At 40.9% G+C, this 21,609-nt stretch overlaps 2 protein-coding genes across 2 annotated transcripts; both read right to left on the reverse strand.

The window, feature by feature from the left end:
• Positions 1–1,766: 1,766 nt before the first annotated feature.
• Positions 1,767–3,633, reverse strand: crygmx (crystallin, gamma MX). The gene is made up of 3 exons (XM_079333798.1): positions 3,530–3,633; positions 2,605–2,847; positions 1,767–2,384 (listed from the first exon to the last, which is right to left on the reverse strand). The coding sequence occupies exons 1-3, from the start codon at positions 3,536–3,538 to the stop codon at positions 2,109–2,111; spliced, it is 528 nt and encodes a 175-aa protein (XP_079189924.1). The 5' UTR covers positions 3,539–3,633; the 3' UTR covers positions 1,767–2,108.
• A 380-nt stretch (positions 3,634–4,013) lies between these two features.
• crygmxl2 (crystallin, gamma MX, like 2) lies at positions 4,014–5,727 on the reverse strand. The gene is made up of 3 exons (XM_079333797.1): positions 5,571–5,727; positions 4,831–5,073; positions 4,014–4,347 (listed from the first exon to the last, which is right to left on the reverse strand). The coding sequence occupies exons 1-3, from the start codon at positions 5,577–5,579 to the stop codon at positions 4,069–4,071; spliced, it is 531 nt and encodes a 176-aa protein (XP_079189923.1). The 5' UTR covers positions 5,580–5,727; the 3' UTR covers positions 4,014–4,068.
• Positions 5,728–21,609: the final 15,882 nt, after the last annotated feature.

Genomic DNA, 21,609 nt, shown 5'->3' on the forward strand with positions numbered 1-21,609 from the left:
AATTCATTCTCTAAAAACGCACTACTTACCCTTCAATCAGCTTCCCATCACCAAGTCCAAAGGGTTCAGAGATGAAGAGGGAGACAAAACTCGGATCTCACTCCTTTGTCCTTTTTATCTGTGAAGCGATTGAAAATGTATAAATGACTTGCGGTAAAGGAACAATACAGGGACTCAGAGTATTGCCTGTTTGAAGTGCGGTGTTTTATAGCCTTGTATTTCTCAATATCATATGCTTCAAAGTTGTTTGTAACGCTACACTAAACCGCATCCATTCAAAGGTACAGATTTCTACCTTGTCACTGTGTTAACAGCACTTAAGTAAAAACAGGACACTGAAGAGCGTTTTGTTTTAAAACGGCAGGCTTTCATTACTATTTTATGGACTCGGTTTTGTATCATCTGAAGCTGAGGAGTTGATTCTTCATCGGCATGATTACATTGTTTTCAACCCTCAAAATTAGTTAAATAATTTCAGAATTTAAAGAAAAAAGACGAGCTGGCTTCACATGTCTGTTAAAGATCTGAAACAACTGACAGACTGACAGTAATGGTTCAGGAAGCCCTCACATGTCAAAAGGAAATATATTCTTAATTTGTCATTCATTTTGTGATCACCCCAATTCTGATGTACTATCAGAGTTTGCAACTTTGTGGTGCAGTGTACTAAGAGTGTATCTAAAAATACAATACCAAGTACATGCCATGAACTGATTATATTGACTTTGCAGGTTTTATCTAAAGTCAACTATGCAACATAGATGTTTAATTCTCTGTAAGTATTAAGTACTTACTTCCTGAACTTGGTTAATTTTTTAGGCTGCTGCCCTCTTGGACGTTAAATTAACCTCCAATTATGTCTGAGACCTGTCAGCCTGTACTTTCCTCTCATCTCTTATTTGACATTACCCCCAGACCCCAGCTTATCAGATCCCATGTTACACCATGTTGATGTTGTGACGTCTGCTGGGAATGTCCACGGATATAAAAAGGATGATGAGTGCAAATAACTGGGGTTGTACAGCAATGATGACAGTTCTTTAATTGGACATTACTCTAGGCCAAAACTCATACTTCTTGGTGTGCTTGATCTTAAGAGACTCTCAAATGCACTCCCTGCTGGGCTTTACATTTTTTATAATCATTAATTAATGGTCACCGTTATTTATTCATGTGTATCTTCGCCAATTACACAGTGTCTAATTAACAATTTCAATAATTGATATTTATTTCTGAAAGGGTTCAGTGTCTTTGGCTGATGAAAAATGCATGAGCAGGGATGTGGACTTGGTTGTGTTTTTTTTGGACTGAGAGAGCTTGATGCTTGGGGCTAATACCAGGCCACTTTGACTCCAAGTCTTTGAGTAGGCACTGGCCCTGTGATGTGGATCTAATATGGGCATCTTTCATAGACCAAACACGCCTACTCTGAACCATGTGATCTCGTAAAGACTCCTACATGCCCATCCTCAGATACCCTTTTCTATGATCTTTAATATTGAACTTCAAAGAACGAGCTTCTTTTTCCTTGATAATTTTTCTTTGTGTATGTTTAATGACAGTATCTCAGCAAACTGTTGAAACTCTTGGTCTTACTAGGACCTCATGGGTTACACGTCGACATCTAACTCTGTGGCCTGATGAAACTAAAGTCAAATCACCATAATAAAGAGAAAAATATTCTTTAGATTTATGAAAAGCCATATCCCCCTGATCTTTTTGCAGTGACAGCTGTAGCAGTCAGTAGAACATTAACAAAGGCTGCCTTTAGTTGACTTTCATCAAGTTTTCTTTTATTGTGATTCCAGTAGGACAGGAGTTTAGGGACTGGCAGGGAAATCCATTTTGCTATGGGACAACCAAAGCAAAAAAATATCATGACTATATACTATGAGCATTGCGTAAGTGCTGAGTTGGAAATCTATCACAATGCAAAGCACCCCAACAAAACCAGAGCCCATCACAGGACACACCAAAACTCCTATCATTAAAATGTAGATTTCAGGTTTGGACATAACAATGTTTAGACAACTCTGGAAAAGGGCTGGCATAAGGAAAACATCAGGGAGCAAAGCTTAACGGTGGGGCTCAAGAAGGGTAAATGAACATCAGTTGGCGTCGGTAATACGTCTCAGGGATCCAATGGTGGGGGTGGTGCTTCCCCACTCGCTGTGCCTCCTGTACTCTCCAGGGTGCAAGAAGTACTGGCGTCCCCTGTAATTTGGGTGTTCATGGAGGATCCAGTAGCCCTCCATGACATTGACAGAGGAGATGTCACGGGTGTGGAAACGCTCATTCAGATCGGGACAGTCTTCCATTAGCTCCAGATTCTGGCCACCAAAGTCAGAGCGCTCAAAGATCTTCATCCTATAGTTTCCATTGTACTAGGAAAGAAATTAGAGAGAGACAAAGATGATATGGTCTCTTTTTGTATAACAAATATCTTCACAAATACTTAACTTTTTTTCTTGGGCCCATTTTTTAACAACAGTTTTGGGTTGAGCCAAAAATAAGTTTTGAATAGCCAAATGTACAGGCCCTTAATGTTAAAAAAAAAAAAAAAAACATTGGTGAAAACAGGTTAGAGCATTAGTTAAAACTCACAGGAGGCACCATACGGCAAGAGCGGATACAGTCATTGAAGCCTGCCCAACGTTGGTAGTCAGGATACTCGCCCTTGTGCAGCATGTACTGGTAACCACCATAATTGGACTTCTCATAGGCCACCCAACAACCACTGTCCACTCTTATCGAGTTACAGCGACTGAAGTGGTTTTGCATCTCAGGGGAGTCACTACTGCATTCATAGTGACGACCTTGGAAATTCCTGTCTTCGTAGAAGATAATCTGCAAACGATTTATGGGTAGACATCATCACTCTGACGAGATAAACTTAAATACAGTTAACTTTTTTATCCTGCAGTTGTTCGTAGACTAACTTCAAATTTTTGTTTTTATGAAATGTGTTACCATATCATTTGTTATGGTTTGCGAGATGGCTTCATCCAACAAAGTTTTTAGTTAGAATGAGTTTAAGTGGAGCTTTTGAAAATAGGTTTTCATAAAGTAAATGGAAAAATTAACAGTAAGTCATAAGGGTGTACTTTATTAAAGAAAAAAAAGCTTGGCCTTTCTTTATTTAGTAGAGACAAAACCTCTGGATCATATTTTTAAACAGAGGACTGAGACATAATTTAAAAGCTTTAAGAATGACAAGAAATATATTCTATCTACTCTATTAGATATATTTTAATAAAACTCTTTATTAAAAAAAAAAACCTTTATTAGTTTGATTGTAGCCATTACCATTTTGCAGCAGTTACAGCAGTGTGTAATGGCATTGTTTAAAAATACTGACCATTGCACATCTATCCACAAAAAAATAAGTAATCATTTGGTGATGGTCTTTACCTTTTTAAGTGTGAAATTATATCATAGTGTCTTTTATCATTTATCAATGACCATTTAAGATTACACATCCAAAATGTTAGGGTTTTTTTGCAATATACTTTTTAAATAGCATTCTTACCTTGCCCATTGTAACTGTGAAAAGTTCAGTCCAGACCAGATGCTGGGCTGTATCGGACCTCTTTATAGACCTGCTGGGATCAGGGCTTTGCAAATGGGAAACAAAGCTTTGTTGTGTCAGCACAACACGCTCTATAGACTGCAGAACACTATAGGACTGGTAAGCTGCCACAGCCTCTTTGTCTTTGTCAAAGCTCTTGCTGTCTATGGAAAATACTGTACAACTGCACTTTCTAATAGGGCTACAATAAGAGTTGCATCATCTGCCTTTATTGGCATTAGCCAGACAGAGATTCAGACTGTGAGGATAAGCAGGACAGCAAATAGTTTAGTGTATCTTGATGGATTTTGACATTATCATTGAGGACCTCGCCGGCTTTTATTAGTTAAAGATAAAAAAGCAAACGTGTGATCCGGCTAAGAGGAGTTGATATACTTTATATCCCTGTTTGCATGTTGCATGTACAAATATACTCACAGAAACATTTTTATTTTAAATCAAGTATTTATTGTTTATTTTAGATGCGCAAAAAGAGAGGTTTACAGAGGGAGAGTCCTCATCCTCCTGAATGAGCCCACCATAGGGTTGTGGCAGCCCCAATCACCACAGGCCCTGTACTCTCCTGGGCGTAGGAAATACTGGCGTCCCCTGTAGTTAGGGTGCTCGTAGAAGATCCAGAAGCCCTCCATGATGTTGCAAGAGTAAATGTCACGGAAGTGGAAACGGTCATACACGTTGGGGCAGTCATCCATGAACTCCATTGAGTGTCCCATCATGTCAGGCCTGTTGTAGATTCTCATCTTGTAGGATCCTCTATACTGTATTTGACAAACACCACAAAATGGTTATTTTTCTATGTTTGAAATGATTAACCATAGAGTACACATTTACTAGAGCTTTCAAATCCCTTCTGATTTCTTTAACGTTAAGTGAGTATTTATACCAAAAGATTTAATGAAGTTATGAACAACAGATAAGAAAATAAGCAACACCTCTTTCCAAATCTGAAAAGTGGAGATTTTTCTCCCACCCGTAACTGCTAGAAATAATCTGTGTACTGAATAGAATTTGAATGAAGGCACCAAGTCTTAAGGGGGGTGTATCAAAATCCTTTTTAAGGCTGTCTGGGTCTCCTTGTGGACTTAGCAACCAACTTTAATTCTATGACCTGCCTGAGTATCTATAAATGACATCAAAAGGCCAATGATTGACATCCGTTTCTAAAGCAGCATTTGAAGTACAAGGTGAGTGATGGAGGTTGGGGTGACTACTAATCCTTTCTGTCTTTTTGATTGACTTACGGGGGAGAACATCTGGCAGGAGCGAACACAGTTGTTGAAGCCCATCCAGGTGTGGTATTCTGGGTACTCGCCAGGGCCAAGGATGTACTGGTAGCCCATGTAGTGAGGCTTCTCATAGGCCACCCAGTTACCCCCACTGACGCGAATGGAGTTACAGCAGTTAAAGTGCCTGAAGGTGTCCATGCAGTCACTGCTGCACTCCCAGTGGCGGCCCTGGAAGTTGCGGCCTTCGTAGAAGATAATCTTGAGAAGAGGAGAGATACACATCAGTCAGGTTAATGTTTTGTTCAAACAATTGCATGTTGCAATACTCTTGAATGGACTGTAGAGGACACTGCTCTCCTTTGAACAAACTACATTTCTTTGCCATCAGTCTTTCCAGTGAGCCTCTCTGCTCTCCACACCTGTTTTTTTTTTTCCACTGCTTGACAGCAAATCGGGCAACTGAAACATTTTTTTTAGACAACTTTTACTCGCAGAACTGCTCTTTGTCAGTTTGTCCAATCCCAAACCTCTGACATTTTTAAGGAGGCAGAAATTATGGTACCATAAATGTGTTAGATTTAAGCACTCAATTTTTCTTTCAGTAGCAGATAGTTCTACCCATGAGGTCACTTGAAACCTCTCTTTATGCTGTTTCATTTTGTCTCGTAAGAAATTTGACACAAATCCAAATCATGCCCTTTCCCTTGGTCCCTGATTTTGTCAAAGTTGTAACCATATTACTCTTCAGCTCATACCTTTCCCATGGTTGCAGGGCTGTTGATATTTAGCGCACCGTAGCCGGGACACACTTACAGGTCCTTTTATACTCTCCCACTGATGATGAGGCCTCTGACACGTCAGGAACTACTACTCTTTACATGTTCAGTTGCCCTTTGTCTGACAACCTACGGGAACTTATCTCCAGTCTGCTAGAGTTTACCTATAGAATTGCCAGCCTCCCCTTCCAAAAACAAACACTACACAAGGGCTATTCTGTGTTTGTGTGACCCTTGTGCCACCATGACCTTGTGATGCAGCCTTTTGAAAAGTCAGACAATGGCCCTTTAGGCATGTGGCTCCCCTAACAACAAAGCTTATAAATTTGACAGATAGTTGGGACATTTTGGGTGGTTCGCACTATAAGCTTTTACTTGACCGCATTAGGGTTACATTTTTTTGAGTGGAACATTGTATTTGTCACTCCAGAGAGCCATATGTGTTGAGCCAGTTGTGATCAATGCCCTCTTTGAGTGGTACAGCTCAGATTGAAGTTCTATTCGGTTTCTGTTGAAGAAAAGTGCTTTTGATTCTGTGGAAGGAATCAAGCTTTTGTGTTGATGTAATTCACAGTGATTTGTTGTTTCTTTCTGCTTCCATGTCCTACAGTGGTACTATGAAGCCAGACAGACTGCCATGTTTACAGATGAACAGACAGACCTGCTTAGTGTGCGTTGCGATTTAAAAGTAGGGTTTTGGGGCATCTGTATGTTTGGGTCTTTGTATAAAATGATAGATGTTGAGACTTAAGTCTTTGGCTTGTAAGCATAGCCCAAAGCTGAAGAGGAAAAGGCCAGAAAATGTTGCCGCCATATATTGTGCTACCAAAGCCCAGCTGATGCCAGAAAGGTCAGCCTCATCCTTTAGCCTTTCATCGGGATAAAGGGCTTCGCCCCCCTCGTCACTTTGTGTGTGATTTTTGCAGCTTCAACTGTGTAAAAAGGCAAATGTTTTCAGAAAGTACAATAGCCATTATGTTCCTGGGTGAAAAAACACTGCGTTTGTGGTGCTGTACCCAGAGCTATATGACACTGTTTCTGTTTTAAAGAACAGCATTGATAAGCTTTTGCTCCTTTGATCATTCATTGACTTGAAACTCTCATAGGCTTCGATAGCTTTCATGTTTGAAGCTGCACTCTTTTCCTATGACATAAGTAGATCACTGATCTCCTTTCATCACAGTGTGCTGCGTAATTGTAGCAGATTATCAGATGGGGATGTTATTTTGTTTTGTGACTTATTTTGAGTAAATGTTTACTCCGGGAGGAAAGGTTTTTTTGGGGGGTTTTTCATCACGATGTAAAAAAACCAAATGTTTATGTTTTGTTCATATGTTCATTCATGGATTAATGATTTCTTTGATCGTGCTTATTACTTCAATTCTTTGTACTCAGTCTTGATGCAAGAGGGTGGAAGAATGATCATACTTTGGCTGGAAATCACTTGTTCCAGATCTTTTTGATACAGGAGCAAGCATAACTTCTCTGAGTTGTTTGATCGGGAACCTCTGACCTTTGCATTGAGAGAAGCATGTAACTGAGGTGCAATACAGTGTCTAATCAGTAAGAAAAAAAAGTATCACCGCATTCATTTCCATTGTTCTTATTTTCATCACAGGAGAACATCAGCTAACCCTAACTCATTAGTCGGGACCTCGTCTCCCACCGTTTCTCTGTGGCTTTCAGAGGGGAACCTTGTTTCACAGGCTCTCAAATGATCATCTTTAGCTGTGCTACAAGACATCTCCTCCCCACCCTGAAGGGAAAGTAACATCACAGAGGCCCTTGCCTGCTTTCTCAGTTCCCCCTGGAGGAGAAGAAAGCTACCCGCTGTGGAGCATTCTACTCTTCATCTCAGAATGATGGAAGAAAAGAAAAGGGAGAAGGGGAACAGAGTGGGGGGCTCGATTTGCAGCTCCATTGTGTCCGAGGATCTCATTGTGCAATCCATGTAAATCGCATGGGAGATGACGACACCAATAGCCCGAAGAATGACTGTCAGTTGGGGACCTCTGTGATTGATATGCATCCCGCAGAGATAGGAGAAACTTTGACAGATAGCAACCCCAGCACTAGTTAACTTGCAACCTTTTTCATCTATGCGGCTTCCAAAAGAGAAACTCATTCGTGGAGCTGATACCTCATTAGAATGTGAATGTGCAATTCGTTCAGTTAAACATATTTCAGGTCAGAAGAGACCTCTTTCAATTCAAAACAAATCATATTCTCTAATCCCAACCATGGTCTCTCTGACCCTGCTACATACAATAAGTCTCACCCCTAAAATGTTTTAGGGAGAGATAGGAGAGCAGCCGCGCTTGCAGTGCTTCCAATGTGCTCTTTAACTGAACAGTCATTACAAAAACACTGTCGAACCGAGGTGTAAACAAGCGGTCCATGTGAGTTTTGCTCCTGAGAACTGGCTAATCTGGTGCTGAAAATGTGGTATGATCGGAAAGTGCTCGCCAAAAAGCCGCCCAAGCTGGGAGTAGAATGAGGACCTCTCTTTTGCTGAGAGATCATCCTCTCCATTCTTTCTGTCGGAAAATCTCCAGGCGTCCTCCCTCTCTTGTCACTGCCAGCGCGCAGGCTCTATCGGGATTGCCAGACGCAGGAGCCACTATGAGCCTGTGCCAGGGCCAGGATTTACCGCGATGCGTCTGATGTGCTCCATCTTTTTGCTAGGGGATAATTAAAAGAGGAAATGGTGTTGGAAGAACAGAGTGGAAAAGCAGGAGGAGGGGGCTTGGACCGAGCAAGTGGATGCAGCTGTCAATTATGTTGCGTTGTTGATATGTTGTTTGTTTTGTCGTCTTTGAGATTTCGTGTCAAACTGTTTCCCCATCAGGATTTAGTTTTAAAGTTTGTGGTAAATCTTTACTCCATACATGTAATTAAAAAGACAAACTATTGAGGCTAATTAAGAAGCACACTTGGCAATGAAATCACCAAAAAGATTTTCTCTTATTTTGATTCTGTGGACCTGCAGGGGGTCATTTAGGTGCAACTTTGATACCAAAGTTTCCTCTAATTGAATTTGATAACAATACACACAACTACCGTAAATCTAAGAAGCATCTTTTTCCTATCCCTCCTCTATTCACATTTTTCACATTTTACAAGCTGTGACAGTCCAGCATGTCAGTCGAACACCTATCCAGGACAATAAAAAATTCCCCCATAAAATCGACTTGTTGATAACTTGAAGTGACAATAGCAAACAATAACAGCTTGGTGCTACAGTAGGGTGAAATGTTTTTTTTTTAATAGTTAGATGTCATCAATCAGTATTTTTAGACCTATATTAATCTATTTTTCTGCACTCAAATATGAGGGATTTTGGCAGATACCAATCTCAAAGTATCTGAATTGGTATTGTAAAGTAAGAAAAAATGGCACCAAGGAAAACTAACAAGAACATCCCCGTAGGACTCTCACATCAGTAAGACCCTCAACACCAAATTCCTTTCAAATATCACACATTTTTAACAGTATACTCTTTTTTTTTTGTCTTGTGTTTGAATTGAAAGTTGGACTTCAGAAATCCTCAACAGCAAATCTCTAGTTCATGTTGGATTTTCTTCACGTCAGTTCAAGCTGTCTTTCAGCAAAACCTGGACGGTTCAAATCACTCAAGCGTCTCCCTTTATTTGACTAAATCCATTTGAGATGCTCCGCCATACAGCATGACCCAAACTCAGAGCAAAGCAGGACAACTCCTCCGTCTTTTCACCGCCGCACCTGGGGGAGTTATGGCTTCTTTTTGTTGCTCTCACTCCTCATCTCCGCTCTCTGTTTTGACGTGGCATGTCTCCCATGCCCCAAAGCTTTAAAGGGTTTAAAGAGCAACTTTTCACCCTGTAATTCAGGTGTCTTTCAAACAAGTCACGCTGTTTACTGACACATGACAAAAAAGTTCAACCCCCCTCTCATCTCTCTGCTTACAACACTGTACCTCACCTCAGCGCCTGGTAGTCATTCCTCCAGAGTGCCCCTGAACAAACAGAGCCTCGGCAAGAAGAGGGACCCCTTGCCTTTCACCACTCGCTAAATTTGTAATCAGATGTGATGCTGTTGTTCACTTCTTCAAATTTGTCATCAAAGCAAATGCGTTTTGACAACAGCTAGTGACAAGTGCACCAGAGGAGAGGCAGAAAATCAGCTTTTTTTTTTCACACTGCATATCAATTATTGATCATGTTGCCCCCCTCTATCCCCTTCCCCACTACTCCAGCAAGTAGACACCTTGTGATAATGAAATACATCAATTTGAAAAATAAATAATAAACCGGGTCGGTTCCATTGTTGCAAAGCCTTAAGAGCTTGATTGACTGCATGCACATTTTCCTCATTGGCAGTCAGGCAGATCAAAGGCAGGTTCCTCTTATTGCCCAAGGCCACTTGCAATTTATTTAGAGGAGCAGTGCCGCTGTCCCAGCAGGTAACATTATTGGGCAGAGACACTCAGGATAATCAGAGCTTTGATGTGCCTCCCAAATCCCACCTCTGCTGGCTCTGTCATGCGTGTGCAAAAAATAGAGGCATCTGAATTACAATTATCCTTTCTTATTATTTGATATCAAGAAATAGATAATACTGCAATAATGTCCTCACACAGAATATCAAGTTGTTCAAGGTGTTGGCCTTGCTGCACCAGATATGTTAGGTAATATGATTAGTATGGCTTCTGAGTTTATGAACTAAGAACACAAAATGTTATATTTAGTAAAGTATATCTCAAATAAAATAATTTCCTTAGATATTAAACAAAAACGTGAGCTTTTCATCCAACAATCTTAGGTGCTGCTTAATCAAAAAACTGACTGTTGTCAAAGGACAAAATGTTCCATGATGTTTCTTCAAGTTAAAATGTTTCCCGTGCAAAGTTATGTACAATACGAGTAATTGAAGTGTTTCATCTTTTTTTTGGAGGTAAACACACGGAAGACAAAAAAGGTGATGACACTCAGCTGCATTAAAGAACAAGTCCAATTTCAATATGAAGTATGTTTGTAGTGTATGACACCAAATAATGATACTTGGATCTCAGTGTTTCTAAGGCCTTTTTTTTTTTGTCGGTGAACAACATAAATAAAACAAAACAGATAAAGGGATGCATATTTGGATGCACTAATTTTCTAAGATCACTTCACTAACCCAGTTAACACAAACTGATAATTTGTTATCATTCTTTGTCTCTTTTGCAATTTGCCGAGCAGAAACATTGAAATTAAAAAGAATGACAAGAAGTGAGTTTCTTTTGACTGAAAGCATTGTCAGACTCATTAACTAATCCACACAGAGAAACTGAAGAGTTATATATGATTGCTTAACTGTTTAATTGTTTAGAATTAAGAATAATGATTTAGATAATATCATAAAATGTATAATATAAAATCCTCCTGAATGTGAAAAAAAACAGCGATGTATTTATGTAAATGGCTTTGATTGATCTCATTATAAAGCAATTTGTTGGGGACTCAACAGATCTAGGTTTGAAACGTGATTTTCCTTTTACTGACAGCATTGAAGGGAAATATCAAGGGTTGAACAGAAACTTTTTGCGTGCTGGAAAAAGCCAAATTTACTATTGTTTTTATTTATAGTATTTAGCAGAATGCTTGAAGTTGAGAAATGTTGGCTTTTATTAATCCATATGTGGCCTGAATTTAGACTGAAATACAAGACAATATAATACAGTGTTGTTTTATAGAGTTAAGATGAGTGTTAATATGCTTAGACAGTTTTAACTGAAGACTGTACATAGAAGAATTTGAAAATATTTAGTTGACTATGGCTATAATATCATTTCAATGTTTCATTTGTTAAAAGTCCCTGGAATATTATTCTAAAACACATTTTTTGTTCTCTGAAATTACCATCTTCCTTACTCTTTTCATATGTTTATTAATAATTTAGATTGAAAATTCACCTTTTTTTCTCAAATAACAGAAACTAATTTGCAGGTTTTTGCAAAAGTATAATTAGGACAATTTGTTGACTTTTTTTCATGGCGTTGGTACGTTTCCTTAACAGTTTGTCTTCACAGTTGACCAGTTTCATTGGATATCCAAGTCAATTTTTCAGGTAATTTTAAACACTAGAGGGCACTACAATCAAAGCATTGGCTGCCTGCAGGGTGGCTTTTTTAACTTTGTTAGACCACAGCCATACCTCTGAGCAGCTGCTACGTCTAAATGTTTGCCTGCTTGAAAACTACTGTGATTAAGCTTGGACACATTTATATATATATATAGACATGAATTGGACAACAGCGCAGATTCATGTGAAACCATTCTTTTGTGCGAGCGTGTGTGGGTGTGTCAGAGCCATTGCCTCCGTCTGTACTGAAGCCTATCAATGCTCCAACATAGATTCACCCAGGGGGAGGAAAAAGAGAAGAAACATCACATACAGGCTGACATGACCTGCGTCCCAGCACATACGCTTCTTATCCACTTATTTGTAGAAGTGTGACACGTTTTTGAACACACACACACACACACACACACACACACACACACACACACACACACACACACACTATTCAGCGTTGGGAGTTTATTTTAGGCTGCAAACAAACTTTGGAACGAGACACATTCATGTTCACACACAGCATGGTCAAACAAAGTCTTAGACAGACAATGAACTGTTCGCTTTGTAGCAGTTTCAAGCCAGCATGTGGTTTTGAACTGCAGATGTGGATGCTGACTGAAGGATCAGTGCACAAACTGCAGGACTGCAGAGATGGCAGTTCTCCCATAGGGTCTGGCACAGTCCAGGCGTTTTTTTTGTTTGTAGCCCATTTACACTGTTCATTTAGCTGTGTTCAAGAGATGTTGGAGGTGGTCTGTGTCTGTATGCTGTGACGGGTGATTACTTGAAAACATGTCCTGAAGCCTGCACATTGTACACCATATGCTTTTGTTTGCTTGTGGGAAGGTTTGCAGATTCACAGTGTTTTGCAAGAAACATAGTAGGAATCTTAATTGAGTTGTCCATTTCCTTTACCCATATAGGAAGCTACAGATCTTAGATTTATGTATTCCGCAGTAAAGGCTTTTCTCGGTGGAAAGCACTGGTTACCATTTTCCTGCTGGGAATTAATTGCACAACCACAAGGCGAAGGTATGCAAGGTGGAATCAAGAATGTTATTAAGATTTGTGCTCAGTTGTTTTGTGTTGAAGGATGAGGTAGTGAGATGCATAAGAGGCTTGACTTGAACAGAGCGAGGCCTCAGAGGAGCAGGAAAGAAGCTTTTCTGTCCCTGGACTGCGGGAAGAACGGGCCCTCAGCAGACTCCCTGGAAGACCGAAAGCTTCACTCCAGGGAGTTTCAACCAAATTAAAAAACAATGATACACCAAGGGAAGAATCTAATGCCAATTCCCATCATCAAGACCCACATTCTTCACGGTTTTGCTTTTAACTTTTTTTCCCCCCTTTCCCTCTCTGTCTCTCTCTCTCTCTCTTTCTCTTTTCCCTCCGCACTGTTGTTTTCTAGTTTGTTTTCCACCCATACTCCTCTGGCTGTCGCCGAGCGCTACAGCCACTTTCAAAGGCTCCGCTGTCATGCGCCGCCTTTGAGTCCCGTTTGAAATTTTAACGTACATGTTGTCAGGGTGCCGTCAGGAGTGATTGACAGGTCCGTCCCAGAGCAACACCGGGCTTGGCAGGCTGGCTGTCTTTTGTCAGAGGCAGCCGAGGAGAGGCAACAAAGGAAAAGGAGCAGAGAAGGAAAAAACACACATAAATAAAACAAAACTGCTCTTACCCATTTCTCAATAAAGACCAAATTAGATTAATCTTAAGGCAGAGAAAGGCACGCAAGCAGTTGCAGAAAAAGACTTGATATTTTTCTCTGGCTTTGTTCCCTGCTATTGATGGTGCACCGCTTAGACACCCTCTCAACAGGACACCAAAGGCAGCACAGCAAGAGTTGTATAAAGAGCCAGCTGTACATATAAATGTTCATTATCACCTCCCTTCAGTGCAGAGAAATTCCAAAGTACAGAGTTTGTCCTGGCCTCACCTTTCTTTGTAAGTGGCGATGTGATTTTGTGGCCTTGACAGCTGCTGTGTTTTAAATCTAAACCACCCTGACCACTTTGAATCTGGCTGCTTTTTCAGCATTAAAGCTGTACATCTAAGGATTTGTTTGCTTGAAAAACGATATAATGCGCTTCTGCCTGTGTTTCCTATCAATACTAGAGACACAACAGTGCCAGGTTCAGAGATATTCAGTGTTTAAACCCTCTCTCTCTCTTTGGACCCCGTGCTGTGATTTAACCACTCATAGATGGAGGATGGTGACAGCCTAAAACTCTGCCCTCTTTTTTCCATTGCCAAAAATAAAAACTCATCTTAAACCAAAGACATACACAACACGAGACAAAGCCCAGTTGTGTTTTTAATAAAACATATTGTAGATATTTCACTGAAAGCATCTATTGGGCGTCTTTAGTAATTAGCCTTTCAACTCTATAGTCAATACTATAGAGGCTATTTCTTCACTCAAGACATAAGCCTAAACTGCCAGAGATGTTGTAATTTCTTATTTGGAGATAAAAGTCTTTGATTACTTTCTCCCTCTTTAGACAATCCAAGTGCAAAAGTGCAAGATAAAAATAGTCATTGTTACATAGACGCTTTTAGAATCATATCAATTGTCAGAGTTGGGGTTGCAGGGCAGTAAAGCTGGGCGCCAGGCCCACAATATCATGCACCCAGTCTGCTAAAGTGTCTTTGAGCAAGACACTGAATCCTTGCCAGCTCCAGCCTGATCTTTAACCTCGCTGCGAAGCAAGCGCAAAGCACAAAGAGACATTCTTCCGAATAAAATCAAAAATAATGAGAATAGAAATGTAGGTTCATGCGGAAGTTGTGCAGAAGTTTGTTTGAACAGTGCAATAGAGCAGTAATGATTGATTCAGTGGTATACATGAAAATGAGGGCATTAACAAGTCTCACTGCTTTGAAAATCAAGGACATTATCGTCCCATCTCCCTCTCCACACAAGTGCGGCTCGGTGTGGAGGGAGTTGAACAACATCAGCCAGGAAATGGAACAGAAAAATACAACTGTACACCCAGTGTCGAGCAAGCTGTTCCTATCAGACCAAGCAGATTATTATTACATGAAATCTTTACGGGCCACCTCAAGATCGAAACATGATGCACAAGAGAGAGTGTTGATGCAAAAAAAAAATAATAATATAAAAAAAAGAATAGACACAATTTTAGATCTAAAAGTGGCTCTGAATTGAAGTAAATGTCTATTAATGTTTGGGTTTCTACATTAAAATGACTCTTTTTAGTCTGCCCTTCCCTCATAAACTGGAAAATTGGAACATCTTCACGATTCCCTTAAAAACAGGGAAAATCCTTTTACAGGTAATTTGTGATTTTGAGTTTCTCCTCTTTTCTCTGTGTTGCAACCATCAAATAAATAATTCCTTCAAATGAGTTTTTTTCACTGATCCATCTATTTCAGCAGTAGACAACTTGTGTCAACAACTATGGATTTGAATCAGAGGGGAGAGTGTAAGCCGTGTAAAGAGCAAGTGTGGAGTACCGCACATGATGGGATGAGTGACTTTCACTCGCTCGCTGAAAGGTTAGGCTTTTCCTTCTGCCGGTATCTTTTTTTTAAAAGAAAACATGTCTGTTGTTTGATAACTGCTTGACATTTGACAGTCTTTTCAGACCAATCAGACAAGTTGTTTTTTTATGTTTGCTGTCTGGAGGAGCGGTAACAAGTATAAAAAAAAGAAAAAGAAAAACACTACAGTATTGTCATTTTCCTCAAGCCTTTCAAAGGCAGTCTTTGGCCACAGCTATCAACATCAGATACCAACAGTGCTGTGCTCTTTTTTTTTTCCTCTTTCATTTGTGTTTATTTTTCTCTCTATTTCGGACTAACCCAGTCTGCCGAGACCTCATCGCTACCATCAGAGTTGAACTCAAGAAAAATCACTTTCCAGTGTCAAAAGTGTCAACCACCTAACCTTCCTGCACAGTTGCCACATCGTGAACCTTCTCCTCTTTACTTCTTTACAGTTCTAAGAATCAGCTCAGCTGGCTGCACTGAGACTGTATTTTTTCTCTCCTTTGGGGCATTGTCGCTATATCTTTCTTTATAGTTTCAGAATATATTCTACTGTAAATTATCAACTGTATGTTATCTTGGAGGAAATGCGAAGAGCTGGAGGGAAGCAACAAAGCCACCAGTCTCTCTGGTTACATAATTCATGCCAGCCATATTCAAATAAAATTTATCACATTGTCAATCATCAAGACGCAAACGTGTGCGGCTGTGTATGTATGTGTGTGTGAGAGCACTGATAACTCTGAAGTGATAAATTAATAACGTCCTACCATGGGAGCATGTGAATGAGCATGTTTAGTCATTCTGTTTGACAACAGAAGGATCGGCCTATTCCGTGGGGTAGAAATCAAATTTCTCACTTTTCATAGATATTGTTTCCTCCTAACAATGTTTAAAATATGTAGCCTTGCTCAGGCAGGGAAGTGGCTCAAAGAGTACTTCACTCTGAAGCAACTTTTGTTTGGCCATAAACCAGGAGAATATTCATTCAAGGAGAAAAAGAAAATTGGTCTGAATGTCCTTGGTGTAAGAGGAAATAGTTTATTGAGGTACAGTAGAGAGTGGTTATGACTTCAGAATAAACCTTGAGAACAGAGGTAGCACCATATGCTTGTTTATTTGTCTTTGAAATGATCTTTCCTTTTTGCATTCCAAGGAAACTGCACACATCCATAATTTCTTCAGAGGTCTCAGCTTTTTTTGTTAAAACTGTAATATAAAGTAAACGCTGCACGTTCAGGAAATTAAATTAACTTTGTGATGTATTTAGTGACAAACACAGGAGATGGGAGTCGCACATGTCCTCAAAAACCAGTACCATGCTGTACTAGCTGGCATACACCTGCTCTTCATTATTTAAATCTTTGTCTTTATGATCCGACTATAGAGGGAGATATCCTCGAATGCATAGGCCTCAACATGTGAGGATTGCCTGAATGGATGATTTAAAAAAACAACAAAAAAAGACAGACAGACTTCACCGTTTTCAGCTCTGAAGTCAGCCAACCAGGTGTCGAGTGTTTGGGAGATATCATTTGAAAAACTTGCAAGAGAAGGAGAGAGGGAGTGACTGATTGAGAATTTTGAGCGATTAGGAGCAAGAACAATGTGCCACAGATAAACAAGCGCTCACATCTCAAACTGGAAGCTTAAAATGTTGATCGTTTGAAGCCCCCCCCCCCCCCCCCCCCTTTTTTTTTTCTTCACAAATAAAAAGAAAGGCCTCCCTCTCATCGCCATGGAAAGCATGTGTTTTCAGCATGTGTATCGTCACAGACAGCCCAGCACCATGAGCGCCTTCTACATACTCCGCTCTGTTTGCTTTAGCACAAGCGTAGTGATAGAAGCGCTGCTGATGTCTAAACGGAGGTATGCCAAACAACTCATTCTCTTTTTCCCTTCCCTTTCCTTTTGTGTAGGGCCAATCTGACCCCTGTCTTGCACCAGGTGTGCATTTCCTTGATCCCGCTCTCCTTCAACCCTCCCCTTCATATTTACACCCCTGCCGCCCGCAATGAATGATTCACTTGGAGAGGCTCCCTTCCTCCATCAGAAAGCTTTGCAACTATACACTACAGCCCAGCCTCCATTTCTCTGATCTCACAATGTTGTGTAACGCTTGAAAAACCCTTGCGTTCTCGTACTTGTTTCTTTTTTTTCCACGCTCTCTCTCTCTTGCTCTTTCTCTGAGTTACATTCAGTATTGACTGTTTATGCTTTTTAATGTTGTGGAGAGGGCCCCAGGCTTGCGGATGGGGGAAAAGCGCTCTTCTTGACACACTTACGCCCCCGTAGTGAACTCTAGCTCCCAGCACTCTAGCAAGTACACAGACCTTCTTTCTTTTTCCTCTCCCTCCCTCCTCTGCCTCTTTCACTCCCTCTTTCTTTCTACAACTGGGAGCTTCTCTGAACATCAGCACCCTGTGTTGCTCCACTCCAAAGATCACCTTATAGAAGATTAAGATGCTCAAATGCTCAAGCAAAATATTTACACAATAACCCCCCTCCTTTCGCATCAAAGCAGAGGCGGTGGAGTTGAGTGGAGTCATCTCAGGAGGGTGTTAGAGGGCGCCAGAGAGTGCAACAGTCACCTCTGTGCAGAGAAGGCCTCGGTCAAACCTGACAGGGAACAAAAGTGATCTCTCCATCTTTAGGTCCTCCATGTGTCTTCCATCTGTCAGCCCACCTTCAGATCCCCTTTTGACTCATACTCTCTTTCACACACTTACTTTGCCGATCGATGGGCTGAAATCTCTCCAGCCCAGTTGTGATGAGAAATGAGTAGCGCAGATGATGCTTAATATGAAAACGCAGACTTGAATAGTTATTTGTCTGCTGTTATATTTAACTTGTTTTTCATCTTATCTGGCTGCCAGAATATATTCTTTCCGTTTGTCAAGCTGCTTCATTTTGTGTGGGTATTCTCAGTAGAACACTGTAGAGATAAATTGCGTATACAATGAAGCCAGACTGGGGAGCCATATGTTGAAGGCTTTAGGTAGCGTGGGTCAGCCAAGTGTCTCTCAGAACTCTCTGGACCTCGTCTGCAAAGCCACACAGCAAACATGATCTCAATTCAACGCAAAGTGTTGTCGTGCGCCTGCAGCTAATACAGAGCGACAGCTTGCTGCTCGCTGAAAGGCCGGTGTCTGCTCTTTGTGTCGACGCTGATACTCATGATGGCCATCTTAACAGTGTTCAGAGCATGTGGGCAGCTCATGTATTATCACTAGATTCTTCTTCTTGTGTATCCCTGCTGCTTTGATATCCAGTGATTGACTAGTCACTGGCATTTTCAAGAAAAAAAAAAAGGAAACTTCAAGTCCCGTTCCTCTTTTAAGTCCTGTTCATCTGCTAAAGAGCATTTCATGGTCAAAAATTGCGTTCAGGCGCCTCTTGTTCTAGAGGCAGCTGCTATTAGAGTCGGTTTGAAGGCTGTTTGGAGTGTGTTTAATGAACACTGGTACACAGTCAGATCCATCAGCGCTGGCTCTTTGGCGGTGACAACCAGATCCTGTAATGTCGATGTTTGGAGATAACGCTACAAATTAAACAAGCACATCTGTCCCATTGTGCCCACAGGGGAATATACGTTACAGTTCACGAAACAATGAAATACTGCTCCATCCCAACATGTGACCAGAGAGATAGCTATGATAAGAAACACTAAATGCTTCTAATGTAACAAAAAAAAAAAAAAAAAAGCCAGGGTCTTCTTTTACTCCTTAATCACAGAGCCTGGTGACAGACCAAAGAGGATGTTTTCACTGTCAGACAAAGCAGGGAAAGAGGCTAGTTCCCCCCCAACACACACACACACACACACACACACACACACACACACACACACACACACACGCCTACACAAACAGACACACACACACACTTTCAACTGAAGGAAGACATCATTATGAGTAAATGACATGAGGCAGTTGGTTCCACTTCTGGCCCCCTGAGGACTCTTTTGCCCCACTGTGTAGCTTGTTCCCATCCTGCTTTGCTGCTGGCCACAGGCCTTCAGAAGCTCAGACTCGGGCTCCAACTCAAAGAGATGGACGCTCGCACATTATTGATTGGACACTCGATAAAAGGTCATGGGGGCCCTCCTCTGCTATGGGGTCCAGCGCTATGAGTAAGCCTCTCTACGCACGCACGCACACACACACACACACACACACACACACACACACACACACACACACACACACACACACACACACACACACACACACACACACACACACACACACACACACACATACACAGACAGCACCATCCACTGCGTCAGCCACCTGGAGGATAGGCAAAACTTGCAAACAAGCTTATCATTCTCTCTTTTTCTTAAACACGCACACACACACACACACACACACACACACACACACACATACACGCACGGGCAACAACAGCTAGCTCCTGAGTGGCTGACAAATGTCAGAATGGCTTGTATGGGATTTTTAAGGAAAATTATTTATTAATTGAACTGGTTAATTAGGTCCCTGAGGCTTGCAAGCTAATTGAGAGCCACAGAGCTGGCGAGGAAAGAAAGCCAAAACAAAAGCGACAGCTCAAACAAACAGACAAGCGCATGAGAACTGCTCACTCTCACACTCGCACAAACGTACGCATACACACAATCACCCATAAATTAACAGGAAAATAAACAAACAACTGTTTACATTTTTTTCTTCTTGGGTTTCCCCCTTTCCTCGCATAATTTTGTGACCTGCCAAATGTTCTCCTCTTCTTGATGTTCCAGCAATGGAGAGAAACGCGCAGCCACTGAAATCTGCCACATTGCACAAAGCATCTGTCTCCGAACAGCACCCTGCATTCATTAAGTTTGCACCAATTAGCAGCCATAGCTCATAGCACAAACATCCATTTGTGCCTCCCACTTTGAAAAATCTTCCTAAAGTGAGCGTGTCCCTCAACATGCCCTTGTGTCACCCAACTTTATCTTCACAAAGTCTCTTTTTCTTGCATAATTAGAGAAGAAATCCATTTCTTCTCCTATCTTCTCTCAGGCTCTGTCTTTGTCCCTTTTTATATCGCGCTCGAGTGCACCTTGAGAGCGAGTGCGCTTTTGTCAAGAAATCACACCAAGGTTGTCTGAAAGACTTATGAGATGGAGTCATAGGCGGAGGTTGGTTCGGGGACCAGAACACAGAGAGGCACGCTGACACCTCGACAGTTACACCTGTTTCAACAATTATCCTGCTTTCTGATAAGAGCTGAACTCCTTGGATGTGTGCTTCGTCGAGTTAACTGAAAGTTTTCATTGGTGACAAACTCCTGTGTATTCTAACTTCCAAGCCCCAGTTTCATAGCATTTGAAGGTTTAGTTATTGTGATGGGGGGGGGGGGGGGGGGGAGGAGACAACTAGCTGATGCTGAATTTATAAATAGATCTATAAACCTTTTTGTATTTTAATTTAAAGTGCAACATAGGAACAAAAGATTCTGATCTGTGGAGCAGACATGAAAGACACATGGAGCTTAATTGGTAACCTCACTCCTGTATTGATTCTCAGTGTCAAACGATGGATGATTTGGTAACTTCTAGTAAACATTCATGTTGACAGTGAACATCTAGTTTTTAATGGTGTTTTATAGGGCATACTGTATATATCCAATTATCAGAAAAAGTTGTAGGTTATATTTCAAACTTTCCATTGTTTTAAAACCCAATAGAAACACAACATAGATATCAACACTCTTCCATTAAACTGTAAACCCACTATCTAACGTGTCTTTTTACAGAACATATATAACGGGCAGGTTGCGTGTAAGCATGTTCCTGGTATGAAATTTGGCAAAAGCAGCACTCATTGTAATTCTAATCATCGTAGCATGTTACAGTTTCTACAAAAGGTCAACATTTGATATCAGGGGTAATTCTGAAGGCCTTTTAAAACAGCTCTCCTTAACATTCATAGGCATGCATGACCCCGTCAGCTAGAGCACTATCACATTTTGATTGCCCGCTTAACAGTAGTAAAAAAGGCCCCCCTCCTCTCTCCTCCCCGAGTAAACTCTGCCTCTGACCTGCATTTCCTCGATCTTAAGGGACCACTTTCACTCTGTCTCAAAGGGGAGAGTTGGCTGATGGGGCACCGGGGTCAGATACTATTGAGCGATGCTTCAAATAAATGTATGAATAAATTACTCAATAAATGAATTGCTGGACTGAAATCACTGGAGAACACCAAAGATTTGAACTTTATCGAGTAGTTGTGGAGGAAGAGGAGAGAACAATTCGGGAGCCGCTCTTTTTGTCAGCTTCGAAGCGTACAATTTAAATTCCTTAGCAGTAGAGCACTGTTTCGGTTGATTAATAAAAAGATCTACTGAAATCACAAGAAGGGTTAGTAAGCCAAAATATGCAGTTGTGTTGAAATGACAAAAAATC

Source organism: Symphodus melops (assembly GCF_947650265.1).
Source record: "Symphodus melops genome assembly, chromosome: 21".
Lineage (NCBI taxonomy): Eukaryota > Metazoa > Chordata > Actinopteri > Labriformes > Labridae > Symphodus > Symphodus melops.